The sequence below is a fragment of the Typopeltis vanoorti genome, chromosome 3 (assembly GCF_054136105.1).
Source record: "Typopeltis vanoorti isolate ZY-2024b chromosome 3, IOZ_Tvanoo_1.0, whole genome shotgun sequence".
Classification (NCBI taxonomy): domain Eukaryota; kingdom Metazoa; phylum Arthropoda; class Arachnida; order Uropygi; family Thelyphonidae; genus Typopeltis; species Typopeltis vanoorti.
In genome coordinates, this window is record NC_143551.1 from 41,946,983 (window position 1) to 41,972,777 (window position 25,795).

A 25,795-nucleotide genomic window follows, 5' to 3' on the forward strand; every position below is an offset into this window, starting at 1 on the left:
AATATATCCTCTCCAAGCATAAATTCTGCATCCCTTCTTTGTTTTCCAAATTTTAAAACCTTACATTTTGCAACATTGAACTCACATCTCCATTTCTGTGCCCAATCACTCGATTTATTCAAGTCTTCTTGTAAGGCCACAACATCTTCACTACTCTTCATGGTTCGTCCCAACTTTGCATCATCCGCAAACAACTGAATATATCCATCCAAATCTTCACCTATATCGTTAATATACAAGTTAAACAGTAATGGTAAGATTTCAGAAGAGTTGTGTTACCTCCAAGTGGAGGAGTAAAAATGTAGTAGTGATCTTTTAGATATCCAGTAGCCATTGCTAACTGGAAATATGAAGGATACCAGTTGTAAAATGTTTGCATAGATAGGAACAGTGAGTGAAGAAGTAGATGATAACAGGTAAACAATAAGTTGGTAAGAAATTGTTACCAGATTAATATGGATGAGGTTCTTCATAAAATTGAGAGTGAGATAGAGAGAATAGGAGGCCATCTCTGGAAGTTCCATGAGGGGGGGGTCAGGAGTAAATTTTCTTTTGTGTGTGTGTGTGTGTGTGGAGAGTGACAGCTGATTTAAATGCATTCCTTGAGAATGAGGGGAATGTGAAGATGATTGATGCATTTTAGGAACAATATAATGAGCTCTGTGTGTGTGTGTGTGTGTGTGTAGGACAGTGGGACCTCCTTTGATGAGTCTTTTGAATAAAAATGAATAAAAAATACAGTGGAAGTGACTCTTGTGCCATAGCAAGAGAAAGCGAATCTCTTGCACAGTAGATCCAACTCCCTCTCTTCTTCAATACAAGTTGTACTTTATTGGCTGCCTCCTCCCCCTTTCAAAATCCATTCATCCATCCATCAGTGGCCCTAACAGGCACTTAAGTGCTCATGGACTTCCAAGCATCCTTGGACCTCCCAACCACAATACGAAGATAAGTTGGTTACCATTATGCCTCTAAGTGTTTTATGTCTATAGATGCATGTGTTCAATGGGCTGATTTGTCTGTTCTGGGGGACGAAAAACCAAAAACCCGAGTTTCTGGTTGAAAAAAACTTTCTACCTCTGTATGAGACCAGCTAACTCACCTTTCATTGAAAGAGACCAGATAAAGGATTCTCACATCTCTGATGGGAATCGAACCAAAGTCTTTTTGATCAAAGGGCTTCATCTATACTGACTGAGCTAGGAGGATCCTCCCAATTTCAACACCACATTATTAATCTCAACAACTGCTGACATATTGTTATTTTTGAATTCTTTGAATTCACAAATTGTTGAAAGTAATTCATTTTTCTTATTTTTTCATGTAGTCACAGGGACAAGTTTAGTGTAATTATCATCTACATGGCACTTCTTCACTCACTGTTCCTATCCATGCAGACATTTTACAATTTGTATCTTCATATTTCCAGTTAGCAACAGGCTACTGAATATCTAAAAGATCACTACTACATTCTTACTCCTCCACATGGAGGTAACACAACTCTTCTGAAATTTTGATCCCAGTATACTTAAAAAGTGCTATTGTTTGTCTCATTTTTTTTAATAAGCTATGCTATAACTTATGGAAATTAGTCAATTTATTATTCCTCCTGTTTTGTGATACATTTATACACATATACTGTATGTTATAGAAGTTATACTTTAGTTAATTAATAAAATACTGATTTAGTATAATTAGTATTTCTACTTTATAAAAGTATCATAATTTATTTTCTTTCTTTCCTCCCCAGATAACAGCAGGACTTCAGACACTTTTTCTCTTTGCTGTGGTATGGACAATTGGAGCAACAATAGATAATGTCAGCAGGATAAAATTTGATGAATTTTACAGAGAACTTGTGAATAGTAACGTTGAAAATCATCCCAAGCCTAAAACATTCCGTCTGAACAAAAATCAACTTTTCCCGGAAAAGGGGACAGTATATGATTTCATGTACAATACAAAGAAAGGAGATTGGATCAAATGGCTGGATACAGTAGATAAATCAGAAACCAGTTTACCAAAAGATGCACGTGTAGGTATTGCTTCATATTATTACTGATGAAATTGCAATTGTTAATATGTATCTGATAACATTGTGAGCTATTGCATAATATTACAACTATGCTTTCTGCTAATGTTTTAGCAGATTACACACACACACACACACACACACACACACACACACACACACACACACACACACACACACACACACACACACACACACACACACACTATTATTATTATTATTATTATTATTATTATTAAGAGAGACATCCAGGGACTCAGGAACTCATTGAAGGAGGCAACATACTACATGCACCAGCTGAAATACTTTTTTATGAATTCATTCACGCTACTTGCACACAACATCCAATAGCAATCCATTCCAATCATGCAAAACTCTATGAGAGAGAAAAATATAGATGTAACCCCCCTTCTTGGTGGCATTCATTCCCAGCTTCAAAGGATGCCCTCTCATCCTTTCCTCACTCTTCATAAAATGAAAAATTCCATCTACTGAAATCCTGTATGATCCTTTTTGAAGTTTGTGAGTCTCAATCACATCACTCCTCTTTCTTTTGTTTGCTAGTGTCTGCTGTCTACAAATTCTTAGTCTGTCTTCATAATCAGTATTCCACAATCCTGATATCATTTTAACACTCTCCTTTGCACTCTCTGTCTCTCCACTGTATTAGAATCATAAAGGAAACCAGGAGACCAGACCTGTGCACAATAGTCCAAGTGAGGTCTCATCAAGGCCTTGTAAAGAGGCAAAATGACATCCTTAGCTTTACATGTGAATGTTCGTTTCAACATTGCAATTAAATTTTGAGTGCAATCTTTGCTACATGACTCCTGAAATTCATCTTCCTATCTATTAACACTCCAAGATCCATAGCCTCATCAGTTTCTTCAAGCATAATCCCACCAATATAATACAACATTGAATATCTGATCATGCCAAAGTACATGACTTTACATTCATTGACACTGAACTGATGTACATTTTTCCATGCCCACAATTCCAGTCTGTTCAAATCATTCTGCGAGTGTCTGCGTGGTTAGCTTAGTGGCTGTGCGCTTCGCAACCGTATGCCTGGGGAAGGAGTGTCCTGGGTTCGATTCCCATTGCCGACATGAGGAGCTTAAGGATCTTCCTCAGCCGTAGCCAAGTTAGCCGGTCTTGGGCATGGACAGCAGGGTGTTTTTCCCTCAGTTTATCTGGGGTTTTTCATCCCACAAGCAGGCAAACCAGCCCCGTGAATACACGGATCTACAGCCATAAATACTTACCCCCCCCCCATGAGGAGGCTCAACTGGCCCCAATAGGGACGGGGGAGAAAAGGGAGGAAACTCCATATGAATAAAATAAATTCTGCAAGTACTGCATATCAGCTGCATCCCTGATTTCCCTACTTATCTTTGCATCATCAGCAAGTAGCTGTATATCACCTGTCAAATCCTTCTTAATATCATTAATATACAGGTTGAATAACAGATGACCAAGGACAGATCCTTGTGGTATGCTACCAGTTATTTATTTATTCTTTTTTTTAATCTTTGTACTGGTTATGGGCAGTACTACCCCCTTACATCACGTCCAAACTTGATATAGACCTAAGCCTTTACAAGTGTTTTACCCTATGCCTGTTCTACTTATCATTGTAGTCATTCTCTGGTGGCAATGCCATGCCACCAGTGTGCCCTGTAGAAGCCCCTCAAAGAAAGAACTTTTATATCCTTTTGCGTAAGCGCAAGCTGTTTGAAGTCCTTATAGCTATGTGTGCTCCATATGCCATGTAATGAGGTGATGGCACTGGTAAACTAGATCTTGGTTATCCTTATAATACTTTACCTTATTATTATGGCTATAGGTTAGTGAGTGCCTGTTCCTACCACCTGGGCATCAACTACTCAAACATCAGCATCTCTTTTAATCACCAAGTGTGGCTTACGCAAACCCGCAGAGGTCCTATAATGTGGTTCCCCTGCTGTCTCCCAACTTTTGTTCTTAAAGCAGTTGTTCCAAATGGAGACATGGCATCATGCCACCGCACGCGAACCCCATGGGTGCAGAAGCAACACTGGGCTATATGAGACAATGTCTCACTGTAGTGGCAGCCAGCCCTACAGTTTGAGTCGTCACTACCCCATTGAGCTGTGCGGGCTCGAGTGCACAGGGCATTGATTCTCGTCCTGATAAGGTCAATATACTCGAACCCAGGGAGGAGTCTGGTGCCATCCCTTACCCAATCATGCTGGGGAGGCACCAGATATAACTCTTTTAAAGGAGCACCCTAAAGAACAATGTAGCAGAGATGCCCATCTCTTGTGTTCTGTGGGTGCTGACTCAATTAAGGTACCTTGATAATGGGACCAGCCTTTAGCCCGCCTAAAGTCTTTTTGTATTAATGGGCTATAGAAAGCCTCTCTGCAGATGGGGGGGGGGGGAAGAAGATAGTTCTAACTTCGTGATTCTGGACAGCTGAAGGCATGGAATCAGCCATCTAAATGGAACCCCGAGCCCACCATCCTTCGCCCTCACCTGGAAATATGCAGTAGGGGTGTCAGGCGGCAGTCAGAGCCATTATCTCAGTGCTGAATGGATAACCCTGTACATTCGGGACAGTACTGAGATATATGTCCTACCAAGCACCAACTTGTGGTAAAAGTGAGGTAGGAGATAGTGGGAAAGGAGAAACAGTCTTTGCTGGGGGCTTGAGAGGAGCTCCTCAAAGAAGCAATCTCAGCTTCTTGGATAGAAGGGGCAGAAGACCTTCCCTTTGGGGTGAACATGATACAGAGGTATCTCCACTCTTCCAGGATGCTCAAAGCATGCAACGGGCCTCTTATTCATGCTAATATTTTCTTCTAATAATCTTTCTAATATTTCTTATTCTTCAAGTATCATCGTGTATCCATTTCCTTGACTAGCTCAATGGTAACGTTATTATAGAATGTGAAAAAGTTGCTAAAACATGACCTCCCTTTAGTAAAACCATGCTGTTCACTGCAGGGTGCTTAAGGGTCAAAGCTGTATAACTGAGAGGAGATCTCCACAGAGGAGATCAATTCTTACCTTCTCGTCATGCACCCTGTTAGATATCTACCTGGATACTGAATGAACGAGGATGAGCTGGCAATTTGTGATTTAGCCGACCAAATTATATTCTTATTGGCTTAAACCACAATATTAAATGATGGTGGTACAACATGACAGAATCTCATGCCGACTGGGGTGTCGACCAGTTAAACAAGGCCCCCGTTGTTTTCGGCAGGGAAGGGCAAACAGCGAAAAGTCAACTACTGGAACAAACCCTAAAACACACTACAACTCAATACCACCAGAGTTCAAGATTGGTACTATCAACATAAGAAGCCAGAATGGCAATGAAATTGAGCTAGCTGAGGAATTGGATAAGTACCAGATCGATATAAGAGGGGTGACTGAAACAAAAAAAGGCAAAAACTGGTGAGATCTTTCTGAGCAATAAATACAAAATGTTATATTCAAGCAATGACAATCCAGGAAAAGGAGTAGCCATAGTATTTAACACTAAATACGAGGATAATCTTCTTGAATGGCAGTCAGTCTCAAGTAGAGTGATGTGGGCAGATATCAGAATGGGGAACTGGACAATGAGACTTATTTGTGCCTATGGTCCTACAGAAGGTTCTTCTAAGGTAAAAGTGGAGGAATTTTTTGAGGCTTTAGAGAAAGCAACTGACACAATGAAAAAGGAAAAGTTGGTCCTTGTTGGGGATCTAAATAGCAGAGTAGGAAATGATTGTCAGACATCCAAAAATATTTTGGGAAAATTTGGAGAAAAGAGCAAAGCTAATAATAATGGCAAATACCTGTTGGATTTCTGCCCAGGACATGGACTGGTTATTACTAATGTTGTATCGTAATTTCTGCTCAATCATGTTTTATCGTCTTATAATTCTCTGTTGTTATAAATTTAATTAGTTGTAGGCTGATATATCATCCTAACATGAAGAAAATTTATTGTATGCTGCACCACTCCATGTTCTGAATTGCATGAACAACCTTGATAAATCAACCTTCAACTATACCAGGTTATTATAAAGCTGATTTTAGGCCAAGGTTCTCACTATTAAGCAAAACTCCCACTATTGGTTCGAAATATTTAATGAGCGGTTCAGTGAAAAAAAATCAGCCCATCATTAGGTTGATCTGAGATAATAAAAAGAATATTTAATGCAGTGTCACATATAATTACATCATAACACAAATGTTTGAACAGGGATATTACAATTAAATGAATATAAAGCTATCATTAAGTTACTGGTATACTACTCAGGTGAACTTAAGAATTATAATTAAAAATTATATTTAACAGATCTTATTCTTCTTGTTATAAAGAATTTCTATCACAGTTTTACTCAGACCAAGGTTACATCTCAAGACATTTAAATATCAATTCAGTTCAAGATATTCAGAAAGATTACAACTGCTGAACTATCAGACATTCATTTGTAATTCTCTAAGCTCAGTCAATCAAAATTAGTTCTTGTAAGTTCGAGATTCGTAAATTACAATAAATAGGCTTCTCAGTGTTCTCGTTCAGTCAATGAACACATAATTCGATAATATAGCATTTGTCACTTGAAGAGGGAAAAGTCTTAGCACATCACTCATTCAATCTTGACTCGCTGAATACAGTAGCTAGGAATAAATTACTTTCGGCGGAATTAATTTTCGTCACTTCACACTACATAAAGTAAAGGTAATCTTACCAGGAGATAGCTTCATCACATCATAAGGAGATCGAACAACATCTTTAAAATCCTTATTGACTTTTATATTGTAGTAACACAAACTCAAAAGAATCTTCTATTTTCACTTTTTGGCATGTAAAATTCCCCTTCAGTTTCTAGCTACCATTCTCCTTACTCTCCCACTCCTTTCTGCTCTTTTACTTTCGTTTTCATGTCCACTCGTTCCTTTTTCCTGCCAGTAACTGGTTCTCACCGGTTTAACTCACATCGAACTTGCTTTTCCCTTTGTATATAGTAGTTCACGTTCCAATATGTGCTTGGAGAAATTTGCACGATTTCTCACAACAACCAATCAAATAATATCATAAGGAAACTTCTGGATATATTAAATTTACATACGTCACAGTTTCTTATTTTATTATTATTGGAATAAAGCAAATAAAATAAATGACACCTTAATACAGAGCTTTTTCATGTCTATAATATACCTTAAAATCACATAAATAAAATTAACTAACAAAACTCAAAAGGTATTACATGAATAACATTTTATAAGCAAGAGACTAACAAAATAAATTTAAATAAGTCCTGCTTATGATATATGGTAGGTTATAATTCATAATTAAATATCATTCATAATTAAATGAAGTATTATTAATTATAAATATCTTCATTCACAATTTAACACTAACACCATGTTCCAACATAAAAATATGCGCAAATTCACTTGGAGAGAAGAGACAAGGAATAAGAAAAGTCTCATTGACTATGTTATTGTTGATAGTGATGTTTTCTCCCTGGTCTAGGACACCAGAGTGAGTGTACATAGGATTGAAATTGGAAGTGATCACTATTTAGTCTTGAGCAGGATAAAATTGAATTTCATATTGAAAAGAATAACATGTAAGAAAGTTTTAAAGCGAATAAAAGTTGAGCAGCTCTCAGATGTGAACTGTTGACTAAAATACACAAAGATTATTGAAGAAAAAATGAAAGAGTTTGAGAACAGGAACCAAACCTTGGAGATTCTTTGGCAAGCCCTGAAGAAAACATTGATTCAGCCAGAGAGGCATGTAGTGAGGTTGTCTGCAAGGATCGAAAAATCAGAACTCCTTGGTGGACACAGATAGTTAAAGAGGCAGTGAAGGAAAAGAAGAAAGCATATCAAAAGTTCCTGGCAAATAAGTCAGCTTGTGCTCTTAGAGAATTCAGAGACAAATATAAGAAAGCTAAACACTGTGCAAAACTATCTAAACAAAAGTAATCTGAAAACTTTGATAAGAACATAGAAAATAAATATCAAGAAAGTGGCAAGTTATTCTGGAGGTTATTGAAGAAGCTCAGAAATGGAGGAAAGAGTGCTATAAAAGGAATTAGAGATGAGAAAGGTGAAATGAAAACTGGAGAAAAATATATATCCTTGACGTATACAGTAATTACTTTGAAAAATTGATAAATGAAACTAGCAGTGATGACAGCACAGGGATAAAAAAACACCGGCCTGTCATGCAATCAGGAATACACATCCCTACTTGAAGTAGAAAAAACAATCAAAAGCCTGAAACGTGGAAAGGCAGCTGGAGTAGATTTTTTCGACCAGATATGGTCAAGTATGGAGGTATAAAAGTCTTATAGTGGCTACACTGTCATAGTTCAGAGAGCCGGGACAGGGGGTCAAATTCCAGATGATTGGAGTAGAGCTCTCATATTACCCATATATAAAAAGGGAAATAAAACTGAATGTAAGAATTACTGAGGTATTTCTCTACTGAGTGTTCCTGGTAAGATTTATGCCAGTATAATTGAGAAACAGTTGGGAAGGATTGTGGAAGAGAAGCTTGGTGAAGAAAAAGCTGGATTCAGGCCAAATTAGAGGCTGTCAGGATCAGATTTTCACTTTACGACGAATAGTTGAGAAATCATGAGAATATAACAAAGATCTGTATTTCAGTTTTGTAGATCTGGAAAAGGCATATGACAAGGTACCAAGAGAGAAGCTATTCAATACGCTACAGTTATATGGTGTCAATGGGGCATTATATCAAGCGATACTGAATCTTTATTGGAGTTGTAAGTTAGCAGTTAAAATTGAAGGAAATACAGGAAGATGGTTTAATATTAAAGCTGGTGTCAGACAAACATGTTCATTATCCCCCTCTGTTATTCATTATCTATGTGGATTACATTATGAAAGAAAGTGGTATTAAATCCGATATCAAAATTGGAGATGTTAATGTCAGCTCTTTGCTTTATGCGGATGATGTTATACTTCTAAATAAATCCACTACAATCTGCATGATTCCCTGACTAAATTGAATAATTGTTGTAATAGATATGGTATGAATGTCAGCAATAACAAGACAAGACAATGAAAATAGGCAGAACCATTGAAAATATCAACTGCATTTTGAATGGAGAACCTATAGAACAAGTAAACATTTCAGCTACTTAGGCATGATTTTTAGTGTAGATGGTAAATTAGATATCGAAATAGATAACAGGATCAACAAAGCTTGTATGGTAGGAAGTCAACTGAATAAATTTATATGGAATGAAAGAGAAATTAGTCAAAGCACTAAATTAGCTCTTTACAAGACAGTTATGGATCTGAGAGCTGGGTTAGAAGTAAAACACTTCACCAAAGACTAGAGACAACAGATATGAGAGTCCTTAGAAAGATTAGGGTCATGAACAGATGGCATCAATGGCAATATCATATTAAAAACGAGGATATTTGGAAAGAACTTGATATTGTTAGCATCCAGGAATGTGTTAGTTTAGCTAATCTCAAATGGTATGGTCACTTAAACAGAATGGGAGAGGATAGATTAGCAAAACAAATGTTCTCTGCCAGGTTGTCAGGAAAAAGATTCAGAGACAGTCCATGATATAGGTGGACTGATACGGTAAAGAGTGCCTTACAAGATAGAAATATAAGATCTGACAATTTTGAAGTCTTGACGGGTAATAGATTGATTTGGAGGAAAATTGTAGATAGGAAGTTAGTAATGATGTAAATTTTTCATGTAGCACTATCATATCTTGTACGCCCCTTGATGATGATGCTGTTTACTGCAAAATAGAGATTCTATATCAACCCATTTCTGAATGCGATCCCTAACTAAGTTTTCCAGAATTTACCACCACACTCCTGAGGTACTTGGTCAATAGTTGGACATTGGTCTTTGCACTACCATTGTACTGTGGAATTACTATACATTCTTTCCACTCTTGCAGAATCTTCTCTGTTCTAGGACTCATTATATATTCAGATCAAAGGAATCACCAGTTCCTCTACACACTTTTAGCATCCATGTTGATATCCCATGAATCCTTATTGCTGAATTCTTTTTCATTTTGTGCGACAGCTCTAATATCTCTTTCTCATACAACTTAGTTTCTTCATCTAGTGAAGAAGTAGCAGTGAGCTCAATGGTGCATACACCAGATTGATGGATTTTAGCAAAATTGATAGCTTTTAGCAAAAGAGGTTGTTCATTAGATGAACAACTTCTTCTGCATCTGTCACTCTCAACATGATCTGCATTCAGTAGAGTTATTCTTTCATATTTTTTCCCTATTTTACTTGCAGCATCATAATAGAATTATTTGGGGATTGTCTTTAAGCTTTCAAAACCAGTTTCTTTACATACTCAGATGTAGCTTTCTGCACAACAGCTGTGACTCTTCTGGCCTGCTGCTTATAATTTTCATAATGGACATCATCCTCTTCTTAGTAATCTGTTGCTTGATAAGATTACATATCCATTTGACTCCTACCTTATTTATCCTTCAAACTCTTGGGACATGTTCTGAGATTGCATCATTAAATATTTTTTAAAGCAAATGTTTTAACCACAAGAAAGAACATACTAGTAGCAGAGTTATAAAGGTAAATTATGTTCTTATATTCTTATATCCTCATATGTTTATTCTTGTGGTTATATCAGTTGCTTTAATATAATTTTTTTGTAGGTGTTTATCAGAACTTTTGAGACTCCCTTGTATATATAATATATTTTAATATATAATAATAATAATATATATATTTTTTTTTTCTCACCATATTTTCTTTATGTATTTTTGGGAGTTCATCAATACGGGGGGGTATAGTGTTAAATGGCTTTAATCTACCTGTTGGTAACTTCTACAGGCCAAGAAGTGACTTTCTTAATTTATCTTTTCTTTATTTATGGACACCCAAAAATACATAAAGAAAATGTGTCATTACGTCCCATAGTGGATGGCATTGATTCCCCCACATACAAATTAGCTAAACATTTGGCCAAAGCACTCACACACTATACTGGCAACATATCATCACACACAAAAATCTCAGCCCACTTCAAAGCCAGCATAGAAAACTTTACACTCCAACATACTGACATAATGGTCAGCTTTGACGTCTCCTCCTTATTCACAAATGTCCAACTCAGAGAAACTTTAGAGCTAATTCAAGCTAAATTTTTTCCTGATATCTCAGCCCTATTTCAGTTCACAATGTACTTAGGCTATTTCGTTTGGCAGGGAAAATTCTACAAACAAATAGAGGGAACCGCCATGGGTTCACCACTCTCCTGTTATATACTGGCTTTTATGTGGTCTGTGATCTGTGTGACTATGTGACTGCCTTATTGTTATATCTCTAACTGTCTTTACTTTAACTTTACAGTTAACATTAATTTTTTTGTATCACTTAATATCAGATATTCGTTTGCCGACAAATTTGTATTGATTAAAGACTGCGCCAGCCGGCAACTAAACTCTGATACAATATCCAAGAGTACTTAAAGAAAATGTAGGGATCATGAGGCATGCAGTCGTGGTCCCGATTCTTATATCACTATTGGCTTCCCCCTTAATGCACGGTACGTAAGTTTTCGAACGGTAGCTCAATCCGCAGATAGCATGACAAACTCATTTGAATGTATATAAAGAAACACATTTATTATGGCACAAAGACAAGTATACATGTTAATCAAATCCTTAATTCTAAAAGAGTCTAGGTTCCCTTTACTTAATTAATCACATCCAAAACTTCTATATTATAGTCCCTTACTTGACATAAATTTCTCCCTTCTATACGTACATCTATTCTCAGACTCTTATAACTAAGTTACCTAATATTATCACACATGTAATATTGCATAGATACACAAGACAACTCAATATTTCTGACATGAATTTCTCTAGGGTAATACTTCTTATTCTTACTTAATCCTCCCTCCAAAATTTTAGCTAACATTTAATTACATTCTGATAATATAACAATACTGTTCCTAAATTACACAAACAGTTCGGACCTCGACCTCCTGTTCGCCTGGAGCCTAATATGCTTTCTTCTCAACTGCAGACAAAAGTGTCCAAATCGCAGATTGTTCTTACAGCACTACACGGAAGTAGCATGTTTCCTTAACTTCTGCTTCCTTACTCCATGGTTACTTTAATCCAACATTTAACATAAGAAAATCTTACGCTTACCGTTCTTGCCTTGAACTGGATATTCTGGTCTGCTTACAGTATCTTCACTGATGGCGGCCTTGCTATTCCTTTGTTTCCATATGAACCGAAAACACTCATACACAGATTTGAACACTGACGTTGATCTCATCAGTGGCTCTTTCTTCTTATGGATCTGAATACATTGTAGTTGCAGCCTTGGCCCACGTAGCATACATAGCAAGTGGGGATTCTTGCTACACGTGGCAGCAAGCTCTACACGGCTCTCTGACAGGAAACTAGGTGCCGACGAAACCTGGAGACAAGAGACGAGCTGTGATTCGAATCCCTGCCAAAACCTTTATACCTCAAAACAGCTCCCTCACTCAGCAGTGTCGTCATGCATACGGCGACTGCCGACTGGACGCCGTGGTCACGGACTGTTTTTACATGGCTTAAAACATGCTCTAGCTTATATATATTTACCTGGCAATTTACACATGATTTTATATTCTAATTCATTTACAACTATTCTCTATTAAACTCATGGGCTATTTTAACATTGTTCAGAGCTTACACACTTGGATATTTACATGTTCTTGGGACATTAGTTGGTACATTTCCCATCTGGAGGCATAAGCATGTCCTTATCCACTCCTTCTGAGATAACTTAATGTTGGGTGGGAAAAAAAATGACTCATAATTTTTTTCCGACACAACACTCCCCACCCTTGGCCAATTTCTTTATGGAGACCTTTGAAGAAAAAGCATTAGCCTCTGCCCCACAAAAACCAACCGTATGGCTTCGCTACGTTGATGATGTGTTTCGCTATTTGGTCACATGGCTTTGATACACTCCTCTCCTTCTTAACACACTTAAACAACCAATACCCCAGAATCAAGTTCACCCTGGAAAAAGAGGAAAACAACAGCCTCCCTTTCCTAGACACACTAGTAACCTGCCAGCCTGAGATGGAAACTTGGTTTTCTCAGTTTATAGAAAACCCACCCATACAGGCAGGTACATTCACCAACAATCCTCCCCTCCCCCCTCACAACAATATGGAGTGGTGAAAACACTATACAACAGGGCTAAACTAATCAGTTCTAATGACAAGGCCCTAAACACTGAACTAAATCACATCCTCAACACTTTCTTAGCCAATGGCTATCCCCCCAAAAAATCAAAAAAATATTGAAATCAACAAACCACAACAACCCTCTCCCCCTCCCCACAACAAGGATTACTCTAAATCCATCACCATTCCCTACATCCAATGCACCTTGGAAAAAATTACCAAAATCTTAAAAAAAAAACATAACTTGACCTCCTGTTACAGACCATACAAAAAATTGGCATCCCTTATCTGCTCCACTAAAGACCAACCACTTCCCCTAGACCTACCTAGTGTATACCAGGTCTCTTGCAGCTGTAAACTGTCTTACTTTGGCCAAACAGGCAGAACAGTGAATATCAGAATTTTGGAACACAAGGACTGCATCCGTTTTCACAAGTACAGCCATTCTGGTCTTGCAGATCATGCTCTGAATACATGCCAGAGAATACGGTGGAAGAAAGCTACACTAATACTCCATAGCAAATACAAATTCGAAAGACTATTCATGGAATCAGCCTCAGCCCTAAGAAACTCTCCAAACCTCAACAAATTTGGTTGTATGAGACTGCCCCAAATTTGGGAGGCTTACATCAGCAGACCTTCAGCCCAACGGCCAAGAACACCTACTTAGCCTGCTAGGGGGCACCATCAGGACTTTTAGGAGAATAATAGCTTCATCACTTCATTCTCAGTTACTGTGTTGTAGTGCCTACATGCACGTGCCTTTTTTGTAAGTTCCTTTTGAAGATGGCAACGTGACGTTGCCGAAATATCAGAAATATTTATTAAAGTGTAATTTAATTTATATTCTTATCTACGTTGTCAATTCCTTAAGTGATTTAGTAATATATATGTCCAGACAGAAAAAAATCTCGAAGATAATTATGTCTTTAAAAAAAAATGTGCTAATAAATTATCATTATTATTGTTATTATAATATTCCAATATTATTGTTATTCGTATGTCCTTGATCCGGACCATAAGAATTCCATGCCATGAGAGGCTACATAGTCGACATTTTACAATCAGTGAACCATCCGGGTGGATTATTATTAATGCTTACTAAATTGCAAAATGCTAATGGAGCTGTATGTGTGATAAAAGGACCTCTCAGATGAGTCTTTGACTCTATGAGGTCTTGGGGTAATAATAATAATAAACATTCATAAATTTAATGAGCAAAATGTTTTAGAAATGCAGTGGAACCTCGGTTGTGGAACATAATTCGTTCCTAAAGGTTGTTCAGAAACCGATTTGTTTTAAAACAGAAACCATTTTCCCTATAAGAATTAATGTAAAATGAATTAATCCATTCCTGAACCCCAGATGATTGCCTATTTAAACCTTTATAACAGTACTTCATGCATAAAATCATATAAAAAAAAAATAAAAATGCATAAAATCTTACACAAAAAGAATAAACACAATAAGTAGATAAAATATAGATGAAAATTGATTGCCTCTTTAGTTTTGAGTATTGTATAGATTGTTGATTTTACCATACCGAACTGCATAGCAAGATCCGAGACATGAAGACATGAACACCATTTTATGCTTGGATACATGGGCGTCTGCAGAAAATTTTCTGGGGGGGGGGAGTGCAAGTGCCCCATTTTTCCCCTGGGATATGATTTCTTTTTTCACCTCTATCTTGGTTCTAACAACGGTACATCCCACCCCACAGAGCACGTGGTTACCGGTTTGCCTGTTTGAAAACTGAGATTCTGTTCGGAAACTGGTGTTTTTTTTTTAGTTTGGAAAATATGTTCGGGAACCGATTTGTTCGAGATGAGACTATTTTGACAACTGAGGTTTCACTGTACTTGAAGGCACCAATAAATACAAAAGAGTGTTCTATTTTCATAATAAATTCTTTTCCAGTTTACTGTTCTATGGTTAAATACAGCTGTAATGAAACTTATACATGCTTTTCATGCCTATTGAGGCTTTTTTACTTCACAAAAAAAACAACAAAAAATGTTTTTTTTTTTTGAATAACTCACTCATCTCTCAATTCTTTCTTTCGGTTTTTTACTATTCTTATATATCTCATATTTATCAGATAGATGTCATATTTAAATCTGTGCTGATATTGCCTAAATTGTAGATTGTGCATTAATGTTAGATATTTGAGTGTGGAACATGATGTTTGCATAAATTTCTTGGGACTGGTTGGCTGAGTGGTTAGAGTATCCGCTCTCCTGCCAAAAAGCTACGGGTTTGAATCCCACCCTGGGCATGGATGTGTGTGATTGTCTTTGAAAATACTAGTGGTGGTGGTCGGCAGTAGATGGCATTGATGTAGATGATGAAGGAAGTCGTGGTTGATGAAGTGGTGGAGACGGAGAGTTGTAAAGTAGGTACCCTCCCTTAACGCGTCTTTGGATTCCCTGGAGGTGTGAAGTAATAATAATAATAGAATTTATTATTAGGCAAGATAGTGCCATTGCATAAGGATGGTAACAGACTGGAAGTGTCTAATTATAGGCCGGTCTGTGTGTCATCAGTAGTTGTTAAGATCTTGGAGAAAGTAGTGAGGGACCGTATACAGCATTGGGCAGATGAGGGTAATGTTATCTGTGAGAGTCAACATGGATTTGTGAAAGGGCGCTCTTGTTTTAGCAATATGTTAGCCTTTTATAATAAAGTTACAAGAACATTAGATGAGGGAAAGGCATATACTGCAATTTTCTTATACTTAGCGAAGGCATTTGACAGGGTGGCACGTGATAAGCTGATATTTCAGTTGCAGCACATGGATCTGGATGTCAGATTGGTCAACTGGATTCAGGATTGGCTGTCCGATAGGTAACAGAAAGTTGTGTATGGTGGGACAGTTTCAAGTGGGTTCCCACAGGGCTCAGTACTGGAACCTATATTGTTTAACCTTTATATCAATGACATTGTTAGTGGATTGCAAGAGAATATTCAGTTGTTTGTGGATGATGCGAAGCTGGGAAGGATTATTGGTAATAGTGCAGATGTGGTAGCCCTGCAAGAGGATTTGAATAAGCTGGATAGATGGGCAAATGAATGGAGATGTCGGTTTAATGCTGCAAAATGTAAGGTCTTGAGGTTTGGGAAACATCGATGGGATGCTGCATTCTCTATGGGATGAGTTATACTGGAGAGGTAGGGGAGACGAGATCTGGGGTTGATGATTGATAGAAACCTGAAATTTAGGGGACATGTTGCAAAGGTGGTGAAGGTAACACAGCAGATTGCTGCAATTATGAGAAGGACACTGACCTGCAGAGATAAAAGGGTTATCATTCCGTTGTATAAGTCTCTGATCAGACCACACTTAGACTATTGTTCTCAGATTTGGTCCCCAGGATTTGAAGGGGATAAATTAACTGTGGAAAGGATACAAAGACGGATGACAAAGATGGTTTCAGGACTGTATAAGGATAGTTATGAGGATCGGCTGAGGGAATGTGGACTGCAGAGTTTGGTGGATAGAAGGAGAGGTGATATGCTTGAGACTTTTAAACTGTTGAGAGGTGGTTACAGGGTTAACGCTGGGGAGTTCTTTCGCTTGGTTGAACAGCGGGAAGTAGTGATGACAAGAGGCCATCCCTGGAAGTTATGAAAGGAAACTGTGAGTAAGAGGGTGAGGAGTGGTTTCTTTGCATTGAGGATGGTTGAACCGTGGAATGCATTGCCTGATGGAGTGGTGAGAGCGAGAACGGTCAATGAGTTTAAAGAGTGGTACGATAGACTTTGTGTTTCTTGGGGGGGGGGGGGAACCTCCCCTCGATGAATCTTGACAGACTTTATGTTCTTAGGAAGGACCTCCCACGATGAGTCTTTTGACTCCATGGAGGCCTGAGTAATAATAATAATTATTATTATTATTTACACTTATACAACATAATAGTGAAAGGCAAATCTTTGCAAAGGTCAGCACTGAAGGCAATGTGAATGGTGTACATTTTTCAAAAATTGCACAGTGCCATGAATGTAATTTGCCTGGGAAAATGTCACAGTTATTTGTGTAGACAGGCTGAATAAGAGAAAATAACAAGTGTGTGTATGTAGGAAATGTGATGTTCTGATTGATCATGAGGCTTGATTAAATATGAGTTTAAATAGTTGAAATATCAGTAGGGAGCATGACATCATAAATGACATCGCAGTTGAAGATTGTGCAAGTGTTCAGAGAGTGTGTGGAAGAGATAACAAGGAAAAGAGTTTGATTGATGATAAAGTGGGCAATAATGATGTTGAAAACAGAGTGAAATTAATGATAAAGTGGACAATTAATGATTAGGTGGTAAGCGGGATTGATGGCGAACAAGTGTGTTTGACTGGCAATAAAATGGCAGGAGTGAATGATAACAAAAAAAAAAAAAATAATAATAATAATAATAATAAAAAAAGGGATGCAAGATTTGAAAAGTGAGTTGGTGAAGGTGAAGCAGGTGCGGAGTGAAATGAAGAGAATTGTAGATACATATGGAAGAGTGAAGAAGATGAAACCAAATGTGAAAGAGGTAACAAAAATCTGCGAGTGTTGTTGTATGGTGATTCAGTTATTAGAGGTGTGACAAACAAGAAGATATACAATGTTTGTTTTCCAGGAGATAAAATAAATAGTGATTGAGGATTGGATATGAGGAATAAGAGAGCAAAGGAGTTGATAGCTGTAGTAGGAACAAATGGCTTGACTGGGATTAAGTAGAATGTAAGATTGGATATCAGGAAGTTGTTGCGAACGATAACAGATAATAGTGTGATAGGAAAGGTAGTCGGTGTATTGACCAGGTATGTGACAGTGATGCCATGAGGCAGAGAGCAAGAATTATGAATGATATATTAGCAGAAATGTGTGAAGAGAAAGGAACACAGTTTGTTAATGTGTGGAATGAGTTTGAAGGAAGAATTTAACTGTATAAGGGTGATGGACTGCATTTGAATGACACTGGTGAGTCACTTGGAGAGACTGCTGCTGGAAGAGAGAGTAATGAATGCACACAATGAATCTGAGCAAGTAAGAAGCAATGTGAAAGAGTAGGAGAGTAAGGAAGGAGAGATTGGAGTGGTACTTATGAATGAAGAAGTGGGTAGCATGTGTATAAAGAATGATAGAACAAGTGTGCAAGACAAACAGAGAAAAAGGAAGACTCAGGGTGGACAGGGGAACATTGCGTGAGAAAGATTGATGAACCAGGAGGATGTGAACGCATGTGTAGACAACAAGGAAAGGGACTGACCTGGGATGTAGGAAAAACAGTTGCTGTTGGAAGTTTTTCCACTTAGTTATACTATAAATTAAAGATGCCAAGAAATTATATTTTTGGTTTAATCTTTTATCCAAGTTTAAGCAAACAGAAGTTTGCACCTTAAGTAACTTCAGGGCTAAGCAACTCGTATATTTCGTATGATTTCCAATAGATGCTGTGCTGTAGTTTTTCTGGAGCATGCTGCCTCCTTTCAGGTCTAATGATGCCATCACTAGAATCTATTTTAGAATCTCATCTATTCCTTATTGATTATTTGTTTCTGAAAGCTTATCACATACAGTCTAATCACCAAACAAAGAGATAATCCTCCTCAGGGATTTTGACATCCACAATTCCAAATGCCTCCACTCCTTTAACTTTGTGGACCAAGCTGAAAGAGAAGCTGAATTGTTTGCTCTCAGTATTGTTCTAACACAAATTGTTGACCTTTCTACCAGAACTCCTGATAATCCTCTCTTCCAACACCCTGGACCTTTTCTTCTTCTTCTTTTTTTTAAACTGGTTCTTCCTCCAAAGCTGGTGTTAGTTCTTTTCCTCTTGGCAACTCTGACCATAACCTTGTCCATGTTTCTGTTTTTATCGATTATTCTTCTCACAATCCTCAGTCTTGTATTCTCTGGCACTACAGTGGTACTAATTGGGATGACCTTTGGAATTTCTGTGGCCATTTTCCATGGTCTGATTATTGCTTTCATTCTCCTGATCCAAGCACTTGCTCTGATCAAATAACTGAAATTATTCTTGCTGGATTTAGTGTTTTTATTCCCCATTCTACTCAAAATCTTTTATCCTTATTCAAGCCTTTGTCTTCCCAACAAATGCACCAAAGTAAAATAGGTTAAAATGTAGCATACACTCAATGGCTCAAGCTGAGAACTTCTTACTCAGCCAATAAAAACTTCAAAAAAATAATCAGCAAATCTAAAGCAGATTTTGTAAGAGCCAAATGCACTAAGTGCCTCCTGCTCAAATGGTAGCCAAGCCTTCTAGTTCCTTGCCAAGGTTATTTGTTTGGGCAAAACTTTCCCTTTGCCTCTGCCCTGCCTTTCTCACATCCTAATTGAACAATGATGGCAACATCTTCTAAAGATAAGAGTTGGCAGAGAACCCTTCTCTAGAAATGAGAAATCTCTCCCTGCTACTTCACAAACTACATCCAGTATGCTTCCCTTTACTTTTTGTCAGAAGGACATCGGGATGATACAACAATAGCTGTGATACGAATAAGTTTCTGAGCAAATGGTATCCCTCAAATTGTACTGTGAGCTTGTGCTCCAGAATTAACATTCATCCTGTATCTACTTGATAAGCTTGCTGCTTATCAGGCTTCTATTCAACATCATGGAAGCAAAATTTTATCCAGCTTGTTCCTAAAAAAAAAAGGGGGATAAAAGTCTGCCATTGAAATATTATCCTGGAAATACTTTTATTGGGATTATATTGATCAAGTGCATATAATAACAACTAAGTTATACCAACTAGTTTCACCAACTAAGTCTGTTGGCATCTTCAGGGTACATAACTGATGTACGGCACTAAAAAGTAAAAAACTGTTACAAACTATAATCAACCGATTCCGGTTGATTATAATTTGTAACATAATCATAAAAAAAACTGTTACAATCAACTGTTATAATCAACCGATTCCGGTTGATTATAGTTTGTAACATAATCATAAAAAAAACTGTTACAAACTATAATCAACTGATTCCGGTTGATTATAGTTTGTAACAGTTTTTTACTTTTTAGTGCCGTACATCAGTTATGTACCCTGAAGATGCCAACAGACTTAGTTGGTGAAACTAGTTGGTATAACTTAGTTGTTATTATATGCACTTGATCAATATAATCCCAATAAAAGTATTTCCAGAGCTTTTTGGTCAAGAAAATGAAACGTTTTTTTTAACATGAAGCATTATCCTATTTCCCTCACTTTAAGACTCTCAAAAGTGATGAAGAAGAACATTATCAACAAATACTTTTTCTCTGTTCCAGAGACCCATTGGTTGTTAATTAGTGATCAATAGTATGAATTCCACCATTATAGTCTGACAGCAGATCTACTCACTAATCTTACCCACCTTTGTACACAGACCATGAAAAGATTTGAAGAATCTCATGTAGTCCCTCTTGATATATTTAAGGCATTTAATCAAGTCTTGCATCGCAACCTTCTTTCCAAGATGCCATATCTTATGATCTCCTTCTGACCTTTTGTGATAAGATTGCAAGTTTTCTCTCTGGTTGTTCATTATATGTAATGGAGAATGGTTTCCTCTCATCCAAATTTTCTCTCAATACTGGAGTACCCCAAGGCTCTGCTTTCACCTTCACTCTTTCTCCTATATATCAGTGGTCTTCTATCACTAATGGTGAGTCATATTCATAGCTTTGCTGATGACAGTGCACTCCATTCCTCTTTGCCGTTCATAAAACTTTGTAATACTTGACTTGAGCTTTAAGATCTTCTATGGGCCCATGCCTTAAACACTGATCTTCTCGCTATTCCCAAGTGAGATAAAGATAATCTAGTAAATTTCAATGCTACAACACAATCCTTCCTTATTTCCCAGAAGAAAGACCATGACTCTCCCTCACTTTTGACACTAAGATAATTTTCTCTTCTTTGGCTGAATTTCACAGCAAGCCTATTCCTGGCATAATCATATTATATCCACAGATGTTTCTGCATCCAAAAAAGCTCGATATATTCTTTTTCATTCTAAACATTGCTTCTCTTCTAAACTTCTAACGCTTCATAAATTTCATATCTGGGATGGTGCACCTCTCTCAGAATACTGTATTGTACTCAAAAGAGGGCTACTTGCTTGATAACCTGATAACCATTATTTCACTGACTTCCTCCAACCACTTACCCATGGATGCATTGTTTCTTCATTATGTCTTTTCTGTCGGTATTTCCATAGATGCTGCTCTGCTGAACTGGCTGCCACTATTCCTCCATTTACCTCTAATCATATACAAGCATGGAGAACTGCTGGTCAGGGAACACAGAGGGCGAAGAGCAAGTGATGTTTAGGCAGTTTTGCTAGAGCAAATGAGTGATCATCGTGGAAGATTTTAACTGCAAAAATATAAATTTTGAAGAGAAACAGCATAGTAGTAGCAAAAGAATGGAATTTCTAGAATTCTTCAGGGAAATGTCTTAAGCAGCATGTAGAGGAAAGGCATTCAAGAGTTTTTGTTTTAGTCCTAGCATCAGATGATCTGATTATAACTGAGATGGAGTTCATGTGGAGTTATAAGAAAGGTGATTATAATAATCTTAGAAATCAGCTTGGAACAGTTCATGGTTGGAGCATTTAGAAGGGAGGATATCATTAGTGCATGGAAACTAGTGAAGACATATTTTTTATCAGCAATGGCAAGTTGTATACATCAAGTGCACCTCAAGTGAAAAAAATATCGCTTTTAATGTAAAGTAGATGACTAATAAGATCAAATGGAAACTGCAGATGAAAATTATGTTTTGGGAAAGTAGTTTCATGAGAAACATACAACTCAGTTCAAGAAAGTGACTGGAATAGTAAGGAAGCAAAACTGGAATACGAGAAGCCCTGCAATCCATGAAAATTCTAAAGACATATTTCATGGAATGATTGTGAAAGAATGTGACTGTTACATAAGGGTCAAGTGGCCGATGCAGATAACATAGTGGAGTTCTTTAATGAACACTTTATTGAGATATTTCATTCTTGAAAAGGTATTTGATAAGGTGCTACATGATAATCTAATATTTAAGTTACACCTTATAGGGTTATATATCATTTAGTGAATTGGATTGGAGATTAGCTGTCTGATATAGAGAGTTGTGTACTAGAGAAGAAGTGTCAAGGAAGAGTAGGTCAAAATTAGGGTTTTAGAGGACTCAGTACTGGGACCTCTACTGTTTAATCTTAATGTCAGTGGACTGCATGGAGATATTCATTTGTTTGCAAATGATGTGAAGCTGAGGGTTATTAGTGATAGTGCTTATGTTGTAGCCCTTCAGGAGGGCTTAGAATAAGCTAGACAGTTGGGAAAATAATTGAGCACTTCAGTTTAATGCATTGCAATGTGAGATCTTGATATGTGGTGTCTGTTGTTGGAAAATTGCATGCTCTATTGGTGAAATGTTCTGGGTAAGCGGGAGAGGTAAAGGATCTTGGGGTGATGATTGATAGACATTTGACGTTTAGGTGGCACAGTACAAAGGTGGAGAAGTTAAGCAGAGAATACCTCAGTGATAACATTGTATAAAGCACTGATCAGACCATATCAAGTGATATGATTGAGGCATTTAAACTGTCAAGAGGCAGTTATAGGATGAATATTATAGAGACCTTTTGTATGGGGAAGGAGCAGGAATAAGAGGTCATCCCTGGAAGTTGCAAATGGAAGTGGTTAGCAAGAGGGTGAGGAGTTGCTTTTTTTTTTTTTTTTTCATGGAGTTTGGTTGAACCATGGAATGCACTGCTTGATAGAATTGTAAGAGCATCAATAGTTAATGAGTTTAAAGAGTGGTAGGATGACTTTGTGTTGCCTAAGATAGGCCTTCCTCGGTGAGTCTTGTGACTCCATGGAGGTTTGTAGTAATAATAATAATAATAATATAAATTTATATATTTGAGTGACCTCTCCTCATAATGTAAAGCAATATTACATCTCCTAGGAGCTGTGTGTTTTTACATTTTGAGAAAATATCAAGGATAGTGAGGGAGCATGCTCCACCTTTGCTTCGAGTTGCCTTGGTGTGGTACTACCAGGTGGTCAGTTACGCTTGGATTCGCCGATAGTTCGTCAGCATGAAATTCATAGATCGTAGTTTTGATCTTAGAGTTTCGCATACTGGCTGTAAAATAATAAGGGAATATAAATTTATATAGATTGGATAATTGGCTCATCCAGTTGTTTGGCATTTGCATATAATTAAATACTGGAAACAACTGTTTGGAAAGCCTACAAATATAGAATAATATTAGATAGTAAGGAACTGCTTTCAAGTAGATTAAAAATACAGCTTACAAATTCTGCCAATAAGAAAATCTGGATTATTTTTAATTAATACTCTAATAATAATAAATTTAGTTTAATCCTTTATCCAAGTGTGAGCAACAAAGTTTGCACCTGAAAATATCTTCAGGACTGGGGTAAGGTAGTTAATACTCTGTTAGAAATTATTTTATGCTTTTGTCATAAATCGTACATAAAAATATTAAATTTTTTAATTTAATATTTCAGGTTAATGAACTTATAATTCCCACAGATGAAACAGTACGACAGAAGTTTATGCTTCAGATTTATTTACGTCATGAGATCCCCTTACTTTTCGTAGGGCCTACAGGAACTGGAAAATCAGCGCTAACTAATAGTTATCTTGTACATTTACCAAAAGAAAAGTATGTACATGATATTTATTTATTAAATTATCTTTATTATTTAGCAATTATGCAATTATTATCATGGAATCTTATATTTACAAAAAAGATAATGAATCACAAACTACTATCACAAACTACCATTTTCAGTATACATGATCATACTCAGAATAGTTGCAAAACAAGTTTTTTGCAGAGAGTGGTATACACTGTTCGAATAGATTAAGTGGGTGGAGAACTTTTTTGAAGAGTGTATAATTGTTAGGATTCTATTGTGTATGCTTGGTGAAAACATTGAAAACCACTGAAGATGTTTGTGTATATTTTAGAGGATGAATAAAAAAAATAAGGCTCTGTAGAGTATAGGAAAAAGTAGCTTATTTCAATATATTGTGATATTTTTGTGAATGACATTAGTCAACAAGGGGTGAATAGCACTAGGCAGAAAAAAGAGAACATAGAGTAAATGGATTTGACTGCAAGTGGATGCAGTTAGTGGGATGTGAGATTTGGATAACAGATGTACTAAAAAATATGATAAGGACAAAAGAGAAGCTCTACCATAAGCATAGGAAAAATTCCTACAATTTAATGTTTGAACACGACTACAAAAATTTTGCTAAACACCTAAAGGAAAAAATAAAGAAGGCAAAAGAACATTATATCCTATCGAACTTTCTTTCTTATATGAATGATTAAAGTAAAGAATGGAGGTTGGTTAATATGATAATAGATAATACAAAGCAGGAAAACACTTGAATTCCCAGAGGACAATGATGTCACTGATGTACTTAACAAAATGAACAACCACTTGACAAACTATGGTAGTTGTGATTTTGACTCTGCAGAAAGGACAAAGTACATGAGTCCCCTTCCGTCAATTAAGAATTCCATGTATCTGCATGCAGTAAAAAAGATGAGGTAAAGAGTGTAGTAATTGGATTAAAAAAGGGGAAAAAATGGGATGTGACAATATAAATGTCAAAAAAAAAACATTATCATTAAACACAAATTACAGTTCTTTACAAAGATCATTAATAAATCCTTTGAACACAGCAAATTTATAGAACACTTAAAGACTGCTTCACTTGTATCACTATTTAAAGGAGGCATCAGAAATGAAATTAAAAATTACATACCAATATCTATACTATCCACAATCTCAAAGATTATCGAAATCCTAATAAAAAAATGCTTAAATAGCTGTTTAAATACCATATCCTTTTACGCAACTAATCAGAATGGGTTTAGATCTGGATTCAATACCGAAAGTGTGCTATTAGAGTTTCATAAAACGGTCTGTAGTGGAATAAATAAAGGAATGCACACAGCAGCTGTTTTTCTTGATATATCTAAGGCTGTGTTCATCATGATAACAATAACTGTGTTCATCATGACCTATTGCTACTGAAAATATCCAAATACAGCATTAGAAGAATTACTGATGAATGGTTCAGATCCTATCAGAATGATAGAAAATAATATACCAGCTAGCACATTTAAAAGCGCAACAAAAATAATAAAATACGGAGTCCTGCAAGGGTTGGTACTAGGATCCATCCTATTTTTAATATCATCATCATCAAATTCCTGCCATGTACCCTCAAACGATGTACAGGATATGATAGTACTACATGAAAAATTTACATTATTACTAACTTCCTATCTACAATTTTCCTCCAAATCAGTCTGTTACTTGTCAAGACTCCAACATTATCAGATCTTATATTTCTATCGTCTAACGCACTTTGTACCGTATCAATCCACCTATATCTTGGTCTTCCTCTGGGTCGTTTTCCTGCCAACGTGGCAAAGAACACTTGTTTTGCTAATCTTTCCTCTCCCATTCTATTTAAGTGACCAT

At 36.8% G+C, this 25,795-nt stretch overlaps 1 protein-coding gene across 1 annotated transcript in view; it reads left to right on the plus strand.

Annotated features, from left to right (window-relative positions):
- The window catches only part of LOC150108079 (dynein axonemal heavy chain 3-like), a 1,881,116-nt gene that overhangs the window by 681,843 nt on the left and 1,173,478 nt on the right, over positions 1 to 25,795 (plus strand). Inside the window, exons 33-34 of the mRNA XM_090415945.1 lie at positions 1,751 to 2,035; positions 23,795 to 23,952. Coding sequence (XP_090272071.1) covers positions 1,751 to 2,035; positions 23,795 to 23,952 — 443 coding nt within the window. The remainder of the gene's footprint in view (positions 1 to 1,750; positions 2,036 to 23,794; positions 23,953 to 25,795) is intronic.